At 44.4% G+C, this 13905-nt stretch overlaps 1 protein-coding gene across 1 annotated transcript in view; it reads left to right on the plus strand.

Annotated features, from left to right (window-relative positions):
• The window catches only part of LOC142143179 (putative cation-transporting ATPase 13A4), a 121166-nt gene that overhangs the window by 59461 nt on the left and 47800 nt on the right, over positions 1-13905 (plus strand). Inside the window, exons 14-15 of the mRNA XM_075200888.1 lie at positions 1610-1780; positions 5566-5723. Coding sequence (XP_075056989.1) covers positions 1610-1780; positions 5566-5723 — 329 coding nt within the window. The remainder of the gene's footprint in view (positions 1-1609; positions 1781-5565; positions 5724-13905) is intronic.

Below are 13905 nucleotides of genomic sequence, written 5' to 3' on the forward strand. Positions count from 1 at the left end.
TCAACTAGAAATCTTAGGCTCAGACAGCCTTGCAAAAAACTAGGGCCTAAATTTATTGGGCCGTTCATGATTACCAAACAGATCAATCCGGTAGCTTTTAGATTGAAGATTTCTAGTTCACTAAAAATTCCGAACACATTTCATTGTTCATTGTTGAAGCCGGTATTGTATCCTAGCCAATCCTCAACTGTGCCTGGGGGAAGTTCGAGTAAGCCACTAAGATATGTGGTTCAAAGGATTTTAGATTCCAAAAAAGTGCAAGGACAGGTGCACTTCCTGGTGCAGTGGAGGAACCGCGGGTTAGAAGAGCGATCTTGGGTTCCGCGAAGACAACTCCATGCCCCTAAACAATTGAGGGAATTCTTCAGGAGGTTCCCAAGAAAACCTGGATGTCGGGGTCCCTCGACCCCTCCTCAAGGGGGGGTACTGTTATGAGCCGCAGCGGTGCCCAGCCGCCGCGACTCACTCACCTGCGGCCCGGCCGTCGCTATGGCGACCGGGACGTCACTTCCGGCCCTGACCCGGCCGTTGCCGGGGCAACGAGAAGACGCTTCAGCGCTGCGTCCCGGCAATGAGAGGAAGCCGGGCGCAGCGCTCACCATATGTCCTAGCCTGTGGGCTAATTAATGCAGCCTATTAATTATGCTGGGGGCTGTGTCTAATTCAGAGCTAGGCTCTGATTGGTGGCCACTGGTATTTAAGGCAATGAGGTCTGCTGCCTCATTGCCGGTTATAGCTCCTGTGTTCCAGTCTGCTAACCTGCTAGTTCCTGTCCTGTATCCTGATATCTCTATTTGACTCCCCGTGTATGACCCTTGGCTTTGATTTGGACCTTGCTCGTGTTTCCTGTGACCCTGATCTTTGGCCTGTTTACCCGTTCTGCTATTTGCCTGTGACCCCTGACCTCAGCTTGTTCATCGATACTGTTGTCTGCTGCCGGCCCTTGACCTCTGCGTGGACCTGACTCCTCTTGCCTGGGTTCTCCCCAGCTGGTACGCACTTCACGACCCTCTGTCAGTCTGCGGCCCAGTCTGTCCCCACCATCAGGGGCTCCAGTGAACACCTGACTGGCAGAGTAGATTCCGGGTTGTGTTGTGCCGGCTGAAGGGGTTCCTAACAATAACACTGTAAATTAATTAACAATTATGTCACCCCATTCTCCCGTCATTTTTTTCAATAAGTGCTGCTTGCCAGCTCCGTCACTCACCTGATTCCAGAAATAAAATTCTGCTCTCATTGATAGCACCTTGCCTAAGTAAAACAAGCAAGACCAGTACTGTTTTCTTTGTGAATACTTCACCCTTGCTAAGCCCTACATCCAAAGACTTTCCACCCAATGCCATTATATTAGAGCATTTGTTTAGATGTTGTTACTGACATCTACACATTTATTTTACAAGTAGCACTTACACATAGTTGAAAAGTACATACGATGTGTATAAATTAGATGGAGAAAAAAAATAACACATCTTTTGTTGTTAATGAACTTTATTATGAGTCCTATAAGTTGCTTTAGAGTTGTGCGCTTTATATATATCTTTATGCTATCAATGTTACCAAGTCCAAACATATTTTTATTCAATATTTATGGAACTTTTTTGTTCTTTAGGTGAAAGTGTTCCTGTTACAAAAGTTCCTTTACCAAATGAGGTCAACGGAATGCCTTGGAAAAAGTGCAATGGGGAAAATTACAGTGCACATGTGTTGTACTGTGGAACAGAAGTCATTAAAACAAAGGCACCTGCAAATGGCCGAGTGAAAGCTGTGGTCTTACAAACAGGTGAGGTGACAATGGATCAAGACAATCATGTTAAATTGATGGTGAAATCATGTAACTAATGGCGCTGAATTTATTTTGGCTGTTAGAATAATTTGGCTGGCATTGCTCTCCCCTAGTTCCTTCAAGTTGTAGGTAATGTACAAATTCCTATAATAAATAAAATGATTTAATAATTTCTTAAACCTGTTAATATATCCATTTACATAAGAGAGCAGGTCTAATGGCTTTGCTGTACCTTCATGCTATGTCACCTTGTGGGTGACAGACATACCGCTAGCCTGCAAAGCAGAATTCTTGGCTAGGGTTGAAGCCTGAAAACAGGTCATGGCATAAAATCTGGGAAGCAGTTCCTGAAGGCACATATTGGATGGATTAATTTGATAATAAAATAATCAGGGTCAAGGGTCACAAGCATTGTCAAGAATGGAAACTGGGTAAAGATCCAGGTCAGGGCCGGACTGGCCACCTGGCTCTTCTGGCAAATGCCAGAAGGGCCAATGGCCATATGGGCTGATCCAGCCATCCACAGGCCCGCCCAAGCAGCAGCACCTAATGGCACTCTGCTTGACAGGCGTAGTTTTAGCAACGTGCAGCAGTGCAATGTGACGTCATGATGTCACATCATGCAGCCGCGTAGTGACTTTTCCAGTCAGCGGTGCCACAGGGTATTAGAGTTATCATTAGCCGGCAGGTTTCAGGGTTCTTTTCTTTTCTCCCATTGAGTGTGGCCTATCTAGCCCTCTTGCCAAGGACTTAAATCAGCTGCTATGTGAAGTATTAAGTACATGCATAACTGGCAATGGAAGCGGGACTGCACCTACTGCAAACATTAGGTTTCCATGTCTCTCCAAGTATGGGTTTTGTGTCTCTATTGCATTGTTATTTCTGGCTGTGGTAATGCTGTGCTGTTCCAGCATTACATCCTTGGTTCTGTCACAGGGGACTGCTTCAGTCCACTGTGATGGCAATGGTCATTCAAAAGCGGTTCAAAAATGGAAACAGCTGTGAGGACATCCCTCTATTTACCTACTGGTAATGTGATTATTCAGCCCTACTATGGAGGGATCTATAAATATGCCATTTGGTAGCTGTTGCTTGGAGGAAAGTTCTGCAAAGCTCCCAGTAGAAGAGTAGAAAGTACATTTGCTACGAAAAAATTATGTTAGTAAATTTGGCATGACAAGGATTGTAAATTCACTATAACAGTATCATGTGTCACATGATTAGATGTACACCTTCATTTCAGTATAAAGATTTATTATTTAGCCATTAATTATTGTTTTTTAATTAGGAGGCAAAATAAATCTATTTATTTTCTATACATATGGGACAATCTAGCTTAGTCTAATAGAATGATGGAGATAATTTTAGTGGTGGGGGCTGCACGGGAGAAATCTTGGATAAGGTAGTGAGATATGGTTACTAGAGGGGAGAAAAGGTGATGGTCATTGGCCGACTGGAGAAGGCAAGAGGGAGTATGTATAGAGATAAGGTTGGAGATGTAGGGAGCAGTGGAGTTGGAGAGGGCCTTGTATGTGAGGGTGAGGAGTTTGAAAAGGATTCTGTAGGGGAAGGGGAGCTAGTGTAAGGCTTGGCAGAGAGGGGATGCAGATGTGGAGTGACAAGAGAGGAAGTTAAGTCTAGCTGCAGCATTTAGTATAGATCGAAGAGGAGCAAGATGAGAGCGGGTGAGGACAGAAAGGAGAAGATTGTGGTAGTCGAGACAAGAAATTATCAGTGAGTGGATAAGTGTGTTAGTGACATCCTGGGATAGGAAGAGTCTGATATAGGATATTCTATAAAAAAAGCCTTTTAGATTTGGACATACAGGTAGTGGATCTATTATTAAGAAACACATGCTCGAGAAAAAATAACTACTGCTATCCAGTGACAACCGCATAAGCACAGACATCATCATGTATATCCTCATACAGATTCTCCAAAAACCCGTTTCTGGACAACTGAAAGTCCCATGTGCTCCAGATAATAAAACTATACATTTACCTGTGTTTTAGTGGTTGTGACCGGATGGACTTACTTTACCACCTGGTCTGTGGGAGAAGAAGGATCTTCTTACACAGTTTATCTGTATATACGTGTTTTGTGCTGCTATTTTTTAATGTACAGAACTTCAATTGCCTTGCTAGGATAAAAAAATCCCAACAAACTGTAATATGAACGGAAGAAAATGTGTGCCGATGTTGTACTGCACCTGCAATGCCACATCAAAAGTCCTGCCCTGATCTAGGTAATGCTTCTAGAGGGATTGCTACTAGAAATGGGAGTGAAAGACTTTGCAGACCAGTCCAGGACATTACTTCATCGAACAAAATGGACATGACAACATTGAAGAAGTGCAATATGCAATCTTATGTAGACTTTTATTAAGTTTCCATTAGCACTTCAATATCATTAGCTGAAGCCTGAATTGAAGAGTCACAACAATATGTCTGTAGGGATTTATGATCTCCATGTGATTGTACAGAATTGTGTTCATGCATCTGTTCATGTATTTATTCTCTAGAGACCTATTAAGAGGGACCCTGCTAATAACAACAAATAGTGAGATTCATAAGGGGAAGGGATTTACTAGAGAATGTATTTAAAAAGAACACCAGTAAGGGTAATCACGGTGGCTCAATGGTAAGCTTTTATGCCTCACAGAACTTATCAGTGTGCAGTTTGTGTGGGCTTCCTCCGGGTGCTCCAGTTTCCTCCCACATTCCGAAAACATACTGGTAGGTCAATTGGCTGCTGACATTATTAGCCCTAGTCCTTGTGTGTGTGGTAAGGAATTTAGATTGTAAACTTCAATGGGGCAGGGACTTATTCTCTGTATAGCGCTGTGGAATTGGTGGCACCATACAATTAAATGACGATGACAAGAGATGTGAAATACATATCTATTTGCACAAATGTCCCTAATTGTACACCTCCTACATATTAACAACAGACCGACATTAAAATTTTTAGAGCTAACACCTGAAATATTTTGTGTATGCACTTTTGTTGTTTTGCAGTTCTGGCTGGAAATTCACATGCTGGAAGCAACTAGCCCTTTAGGACCACACCCTTCATTCATTTCAATGTTTATCCTAAAGTACTGCTCAATTAAGCATGATTTATGTCCTAAATTAGTCATGAGAGTGAGGGGTCATCGGGCCTGCCTTACTACATGTGCTAAAACAAAATAAATTATGAACTTTGTTCACAAAAGTGCCTAGAAATGTTAGTTGCCATCTAAAGTGTGACTGGAAAAGAAAATGCCTTTGCCTGGTTGCTACCCCTTAAGGACGTGAAAAAGTCCTTTTGTAGAAGAAAAAAGATTGTCTGGTTGCCTGCAAACTAGGCAACTGGGAAATGTGAACTTTTAACCCACTGAATATCATTTATCTATCTCATCCTGCAAAACCAACTATTGTTTATAAATTGGTATGGAAAATAAGGAGCCTCGTGAGCCTAGTTCACATTAAGTTGTCAATGCCCCTGATCCATTCAGGAGCTCCAATAAGAATATGCAAACTCCATGTGCGCTGCAGAAGACCAGGCACGTTTATGAACAAAAAGGACCAAATAAAACTTGCTCTGGGGGTACTACTCTTTTATAAATGAAGAAGATTAGTGAGCTATTATTTGGCACTGTTAGACCTTTCCATTTAAAAGCACATATTTGTAACCATTGAGAATAAATACACTTCAGGTACGATTTCTGTGCACTTATTTTGTCAGCTGCATGTTTTTTAATATTTTTTTTAATATATGTGTATATCTTGTTTTAAATTTAGGGTTCAACACTGCAAAGGGAGACCTTGTAAGATCGATTTTGTATCCCAAACCCATGAATTTTAAACTCCAAAGGGAAGTTATGAAGGTCGTTTTAGGACTTATAGTACTTTCCATCATTGGAATGATATACACAGTTGGGATTTCTTCAATAAGAGGAGTAAGTACTTTTGATTTTTTTTGTACTTTGCTTTTGTTATTATTATTATTATTATTATTATTATTAGTAGTAGTAGTAGTAGTAGTAGTAGTAGAAGTAGCAGTAGTAATAGTAGTAGTACAAACCAGAGTGAGCCTGTTTGTATTAAGGAGAATGATATATGCTAGGTTAGGATCAGGGGTAGAACAGTGAATCTCTGGTCCCCACAGTAAAATTGGATGGGAGCCTTGTGATGCTGTTCTAGCTTATTGAGCCCCCTCACTGCTCTTTTGAGAGCAGGATTGGAGTCTTGGGAAAGGGGATGAGCGGGGCTTTGGATCGGGGGGGTGATTAAGCATAGCCAGGCCCCCCTCATCTCCAGACCCATAGTGGCTGCACACCTATAGTTCCTCCAATGTCAAGTTCCTTGAATTCACAATCAGGTTTGCAGGCCCGGATGTGACAACATCTCATTCATCATTAATAAAGGGTGGCAATAGACACATTTTACTAGAGCTCTTCCTGCTTGAGAATAACAGTACTAATTAACAGCTTTGTTAAAAGAAGGTTGGAAACATTTGTGATCAAATGAAAATAAGGAAAATCAGGGGGGGGGAAATCATCTGTATTTATCTTGTCATTCCATCTGAAGCTATCCAAACCAAACAAGGCATCCCAGTAAGCAGTTGGTCAGATTTAATCTGTACAAGGTGGTTGTGCTGCAGAGCACATTCTCATGAGCATTTAAGTAATGGGTATTTACATTTACAATTGCACTATGTGTGGCCTGGTAAGGTATTATAAATACCAGTTTATAATTCCAGAGCCACCAATTTACCACAATAAAATTATGCAATGCTAAATTTAATTTTTTAGTGTTTTGAACTTAATATATGAACATGGCAATAGCATTAGTATAAAATGCTAGAAAAAGAGAAGTAAGAGACAAAATAGGTAAGTTTTATACATTACTGAACCAAAATAGTCAGTCTACAGTAACAGGGGCACTTGAAAGTGTCTGCGTGCCTACGAAGTGTGCAACAATTTTCCTTACACTTCGATATTAAATGCATCATTGTTATTATTATCATTTAAACAGGCTTTATGATCTACCCTTGTCACGGGCACTAGGAGTCTTTACCCAGGGATCACCAGGTGATAAGCTTACCAGAGCAGTATAGGTGGTAATATGGTACTCTGGTAGCGGGGTGATCACGGAACAGGAGACAGCTGATGATAGAGATGCTCGGGAAAGTCTATGACTAGCAGTACTGGTAATATATATGTAGTAATACACGAGGAACTGAATGGACAAAGGACACATGAGGGTAGTCAGTGGTCTGCGGTAGCAAGTTGTACCACTGCTATAGTGAGGAGGAATGTCCAACAGAAACGAGGAGGTGATGAGAGTCAGCGGTCTGCGTTTAGCAAGTTGTACCGCTGTCTGGGTGAAGGAATGGGATCCAGGTGAAGGTATCCGGGAAGTCAGTGGTCTGCGTTAGCAAGTTGTACCACTGCTATGTGAGAGGACACTGGAACAGGTGACACTGGAAACAAGAATCAGTGGTCTGCCTCTAGCAAGTTGTACCACTGAATATATATGTGAGGAGGAGCACGGGGAGAGACTGCAATACAGAGGATACACGGGCACCTTGAACTTGATCCACAATGACATGCACAATATAGTAATGACTGAACAGCACTGCAATAATACAAAGTCATAGAAACTATCCGGGCAAAAGATAACACAGTCAATGATGGCAAAAGTCTCAGCGGATAGTAAGCTCCAGAGGAGAACAACTCAGTCCAGCAAGATATGCAATACACCAGCACAGTCAATGAGAAGTATGCATACCGTGGTTCAGGAGCAGGCTGTCAGACAGGAGTGCAGAGATACCTGAATGGCTGGAGGCCGGCAGGATGCGAAGTCCCTGGAGGGTGAAGCGGTAATCAAGTAGGTGCAGCGCACAGGTAGGTAGACCAGCAGGGGAACAAATACTCAGGAAGCAGTAGTATGTAGAACTGGACTCCTGGAGAACCCTGAAGAGTAGCGATGGTCTAGACGAGATGAAAGCAGTGAGGCACAGATCCGATGCAGACTGGCGAGTAGAGACCAGCAGGAACACTGAGAAGCACGGAGAGCGGATCAGCTGCTGCAGACACGAGTAGAACTGAGGAGTAGCAGCCAGCAGGACTCTGCAGGTACACGGAGGTAGCGGATAGCAACCAGCAGGTGCAGCCACGATGAAACACGGGAGAGTAGAGCTGAGCTGGAACGGTTGAGCACGGAGAGCAGCGGATAGGAATCAGTTGTAGCAGTCTCGAGGAAACACGGGAGGGTTGAGATGAGCTGAAGACTGTAGCGCACGGAGGCAGCAGATAGGAATCAGCCAAACAGTCACGATGAAACACAGGAGAGTTGAAGTGGTCTGAGGACTGTAGTGCACGGAGGCAGCGGATAGGAATCAGCTAACAGTCACGATGAAACACAGGAGAGTTGAAGTGGTCTGAAGACTGTAGTGCACGGAGGCAGCGGATAGGAATCAGCTAACAGTCACGATGAAACACAGGAGAGTTGAAGTGGTCTGGAAACCACAGGAGTAGAAGTGGTCTGGAAACCACAGGAATCAGCAGCGCTGAATACACGAGGAAACACAGGAACACCTTCAGAGGCTCATGGGGAATGAGACTCCAAGATCAGGCAACGAGGTATGGACAGCAGGTGCTTTAAATAGGGAGTGTTGCCTGATCAGCCAATTAAGTTAAAGGAACAGGTACTGAAGGTTTTGAGAGGGCTGCGCATGCGCAGACCCTCAGGATGGTGGACGGCCACGGTTCCTAAACACACGGGAAGAAGCACTCACAGTCTGGTGAGTGACAGTACCCCCCCTATTAAAGGTGGGCACAGAACGCCTGGAACTGGGGCGTTGAGATCTTCAGCTTTGATCCATGAACGCTCCTCAGGACCAAAGCCCTTCCAATGAACGAGGAAACGGAGAACTCCTCGCGAAATTTTTGCGTCCAATACATGAGTAATCTCGAAATCTTCCTCCTAATGAACTTGAACTGGCTGAGGTGCTGAAGGAGGAGCCGAGAAACGGTTGATGATGAGAGGTTTGAGCAAGGACACATGGAAGGCATTGGAAATACGAAGGTTCTTAGGAAGTAGAAGTTTGAAACAAACTGGATTTATCACTTGAATGATCCTATATGGACCAATAAAACGGGGAGCGAATTTCATAGATGGGACCTTCAAACGAATATTTTTGGTAGATAACCAGACACGATCTCCAATTTTCAGTGGTGGAATAGCCCGCCTCTTCTTATCTGCGAAAGACTTATATTTGGCAGATGTCTTCTTTAAACAGGTTTTGACCTGAGACCAAATATTTTTGAAGGTCTGACAAACAGTCTCTACAGCAGGAACTTGGGTGGGAGGGAGGGCAGGAAATTCCGGAAAAGACGGATGGTGACCGTAAACCACAAAGAATGGAGTTTTGGACGATGACTCATGGTACATGTTGTTATGAGCGAATTCAGCCCAAGGAAGCAATTCTACCCAGTTGTCTTGATTGGCTGATGAGAACATCCTTATAAAGGTCTCGAGATCTTGATTGACCCGTTCAGTTTGTCCGTTTGATTGCGGATGGTAAGAAGATGAGAGTGCTAATCGTATGCCCAAGGTTTTACAAAGGGCCCACCAGAATCTGGAAACGAATTGTACTCCTCTATCTGACACAATCTCAGACGGACATCCATGAATACGAAAGATTTCCTTAACGAAATGTTCAGCCAGAGTAGACGAGGAAGGCAAACCAGACAAAGGGACAAAATGAGCCATCTTCGAAAATCTGTCTACCACTACCCAAATAGTATTACAATTTTTACTAGATGGCAGATCAGTAACAAAGTCCATACTAATATGGGTCCAGGGCTTGGACGGAATGGGTAGTGGTTGCAGCAACCCCGCTGAAGTTCTTCGGGAGGATTTAAACTGAGAACACAATTCACAAGAAGCAACAAACTCTTTGACGTCTCTCCTCATCGAGGGCCACCAGTAACTTCGAGAGAGAATCTCAAAGGTCTTGCATTCACCAGCATGTCCAGCAAAACGAGAAGAATGGAACCACGAAAGGATTTTCCTCCTAAGAGTAGGAGGCACGAGGGTCTTCCCAAATGGTAGCACTTTAGTGGAAGAAGCAGCCAGCGAGATACATTTGGGGTCTAGTATAGAATGGTTGGAAACCTCTTCAACGTCAGAGGACGTCACAAAAGCTCGAGATAGAGCGTCAGCTTTCTTGTTCTTGGCAGCTGGTTTGAAGGTTATGATTAATTCGAAACGGGAAAAGAAAAGAGACCATCTTGCTTGACGAGGATTCAAGCATTGGGCAGACTGTAGGTATGACAAGTTCTTATGATCTGTGAAAATCGTCACAGGGTGACGAGCTCCTTCCAATAAGTATCTCCACTCCTCTAATGCAACTTTGATAGCCAGCAACTCCTTGTCCCTGATAGTGTAATTTTTCTCCGCAGGCAGGAGACCCCGACAGTAAAAGGCACAAGGATGGAATTTTTGTTGCTCCGAGCGTTGGGCGAGAATGGCTCCTAAGCCCACATTAGAGGCATCTACTTCTAGGAAGAAGGGAAGTGTCACATCAGGCTGTCGAAGAATGGTAGCAGAGGAGAAGGACTCTTTAAGAAATTGAAAGGCTTGGAGGGCCTCGGATGACCATTGCTTAGTATTGGCCCCTTTACGAGTCAGGGCCACAATAGGAGATGCAATGGACGAGAAGTCTTGAATGAAGCGTCTATAGTAATTGGCAAAACCTAAAAAACGCTGGATAGCACGAAGAGTAGTTGGCTGGGGCCAATGTAATACAGCATTCACCTTTTCTGGATCCATTTTCAGGCCAACTCCGGAAACAATATACCCCAAAAATGGAATCTGGGGCAACTCGAATAAACATTTTTCTAGTTTGCAGAATAATGAATTTTTCCGGAGTCTGGAAAGGACCTCTGCCACATGTTGGTGATGAGAAGGCAGGTCCTGTGAAAAGATCAATATGTCGTCCAGGTAGACAACGACACATACATATAACAAGTCCCGAAAGATCTCATTAACGAAGCCCTGGAAAACAGCGGGGGCATTACACAACCCGAAAGGCATTACTAGATATTCATAATGCCCATCTCTGGTGTTGAACGCTGTCTTCCATTCGTCACCGGGCCGGATTCTAATTAAATTATAGGCACCACGAAGATCCAACTTGGTAAAGATCTGAGCTCCCTTGATGCGATCAAATAACTCAGTGATCAACGGAATGGGATACCGATTTTTAATAGTAATGGCATTGAGTCCACGAAAATCTATGCAGGGGCGTAGTGATCCATCCTTCTTTTTTACGAAGAAGAACCCGGCTCCAGCGGGAGAGGTGGAAGGTCGAATAAACCCTCGCTGGAGATTCTCCTGGATGTAATCAGATGTAGCTTGAGTTTCAGGTAACGAAAGTGGATAGACCCGACCCCTAGGAGGAGTCTTGCCAGGTAGAAGATCGATCGGACAATCCCATGAACGATGAGGAGGAAGACGTTCAGACTGAGCTTTATCAAAAACATCGGCAAATGAAGCATACTGAGGAGGGAGTCCCGGTGAGGAAGATGAGATGGAAGATTGCTGTATTTTAAGAGGAATGACTTGAGAAAGACAACGATGATGACATTCAGCTCCCCAAGACGTAACTTGAGGAGTGCGCCAGTCAATCTGGGGAGAATGACATTGAAGCCATGGAAGGCCTAAGACAATCGGACTTGTCGTAACAGGAAGAATTAAAAACGAAATCTCTTCATGGTGTAGCACACCAATCTGAAGCGTTACTGGAGACGTACTCTGGGTGATGAGACCATTGATGAGACGTGATCCATCTATAGCAGTCACAGTAATCGGTGTTTTCAAAGTAATCACTGGTAGGGACCATTGATTCACTAGGGATTTAGAAATGAAATTTCCTGCTGCTCCAGAATCAATCAGTGCTTGAGACTCAAAGGATTTGGTAGCAAAGGAAATCGTAACATCAAAAGCGCAGACTTTTAATTTCGTAGAAGATGGAGAGGACTCCAGGGACCCTAACTTCACCTCTCCAGAACTAGTTAGGGCCTGGCATTTCCCTATTTCTTAGGGCAAGAACTGAGCATATGTGTGGAATCAGCACAATAGATACAAAGTCTATTCTTTACTCTTCGGTTCCTCTCCTCTAAAGTTAATTTGAAACGTCCTATCTCCATGGGAATCACAGAAGGTGAAGCTGGACGAAATTGAGGGGTGGAGCGAAGAGGTGCTTTAACTGAAGTTGTTTTCTCAGATTCTCTTTCACGAAACCTCATGTCTACACGATGGCAAAGAGAGATCAAATCTTCTAATGACGTAGGAAGCTCTTGGGTAGTCAGTGCATCTTTAATTTTATCGGAGAGCCCCTGCCAGAAGGCGGCAATTAATGCTTCAGTGTTCCACTGAAGTTCAGAGGCTAATATCCTAAATTGAATGATGTACTGGCCTACTGTATGAGAACCCTGACGTAAACGAAGAATGCTGGAAGCAGCGGAGGTCACACGACCTGGTTCATCGAACACACTTCGGAACATAGAAATGAATTTGGCACTATCTTGTAATACAGGATTGTTTCTCTCCCACAGAGGGGAGGCCAAAGCCAGAGCTTGTCCAGAAAACAATGAGATAAGATAGGCCACTCTGGAACGATGGGTAGAAAAATTTTGAGGTTGGAGCTCAAAATGAACTGAGCATTGGTTAAGAAAACCCCTACAAGTTTTGGGGTCTCCATCGTACTTTGACGGAGTAGGCAGGTGTAGCGTGGGAACTGTAGACACCTGGGATGGCACTGGGGAAACGGAGGAAAGCACAGGAGCTTCAACATTAGCTGTAACGGTCTGTCCAGATGTTCCTTGGGAGGCTAACGACTGGTAGCATTGAAGTAACAGCTGTTGGCGAGCATCCTGTTGCTCCACACGGGTGACCAGATGCTGCAGCATCTCTTTGGCTGTAGGTTCCGTATCTGGGTCTGTCATGGCCTGATCTTACTGTCACGGGCACTAGGAGTCTTTACCCAGGGATCACCAGGTGATAAGCTTACCAGAGCAGTATAGGTGGTAATATGGTACTCTGGTAGCGGGGTGATCACGGAACAGGAGACAGCTGATGATAGAGATGCTCGGGAAAGTCTATGACTAGCAGCACTGGTAATATATATGTAGTAATGCACGAGGAACTGAATGGACAAAGGACACGTGAGGGTAGTCAGTGGTCTGCGGTAGCAAGTTGTACCACTGCTATAGTGAGGAGGAATGTCCAACAGAAACGAGGAGGTGATGAGAGTCAGCGGTCTGCGTTTAGCAAGTTGTACCGCTGTCTGGGTGAAGGAATGGGATCCAGGTGAAGGTATCCGGGAAGTCAGTGGTCTGCGTTAGCAAGTTGTACCACTGCTATGTGAGAGGACACTGGAACAGGTGACACTGGAAACAAGAATCAGTGGTCTGCCTCTAGCAAGTTGTACCACTGAATATATATGTGAGGAGGAGCACGGGGAGAGACTGCAATACAGAGGATACACGGGCACCTTGAACTTGATCCACAATGACATGCACAATATAGTAATGACTGAACAGCACTGCAATAATACAAAGTCATAGAAACTATCCGGGCAAAAGATAACAAAGTCAATGATGGCAAAAGTCTCAGCGGATAGTAAGCTCCAGAGGAGAACAACTCAGTCCAGCAAGATATGCAATACACCAGCACAGTCAATGAGAAGTATGCATACCGTGGTTCAGGAGCAGGCTGTCAGACAGGAGTGCAGAGATACCTGAATGGCTGGAGGCCGGCAGGATGCGAAGTCCCTGGAGGGTGAAGCGGTAATCAAGTAGGTGCAGCGCACAGGTAGGTAGACCAGCAGGGGAACAAATACTCAGGAAGCAGTAGTATGTAGAACTGGACTCCTGGAGAACCCTGAAGAGTAGCGATGGTCTAGACGAGATGAAAGCAGTGAGGCGCAGATCCGATGCAGACTGGCGAGTAGAGACCAGCAGGAACACTGAGAAGCACGGAGAGCGGATCAGCTGCTGCAGACACGAGTAGAACTGAGGAGTAGCAGCCAGCAGGACTCTGCAGGTACACGGAGGTAGCGGATAGCAA

Source organism: Mixophyes fleayi, chromosome 3, assembly GCF_038048845.1.
Source record: "Mixophyes fleayi isolate aMixFle1 chromosome 3, aMixFle1.hap1, whole genome shotgun sequence".
In the NCBI taxonomy this organism is placed as follows: domain Eukaryota; kingdom Metazoa; phylum Chordata; class Amphibia; order Anura; family Limnodynastidae; genus Mixophyes; species Mixophyes fleayi.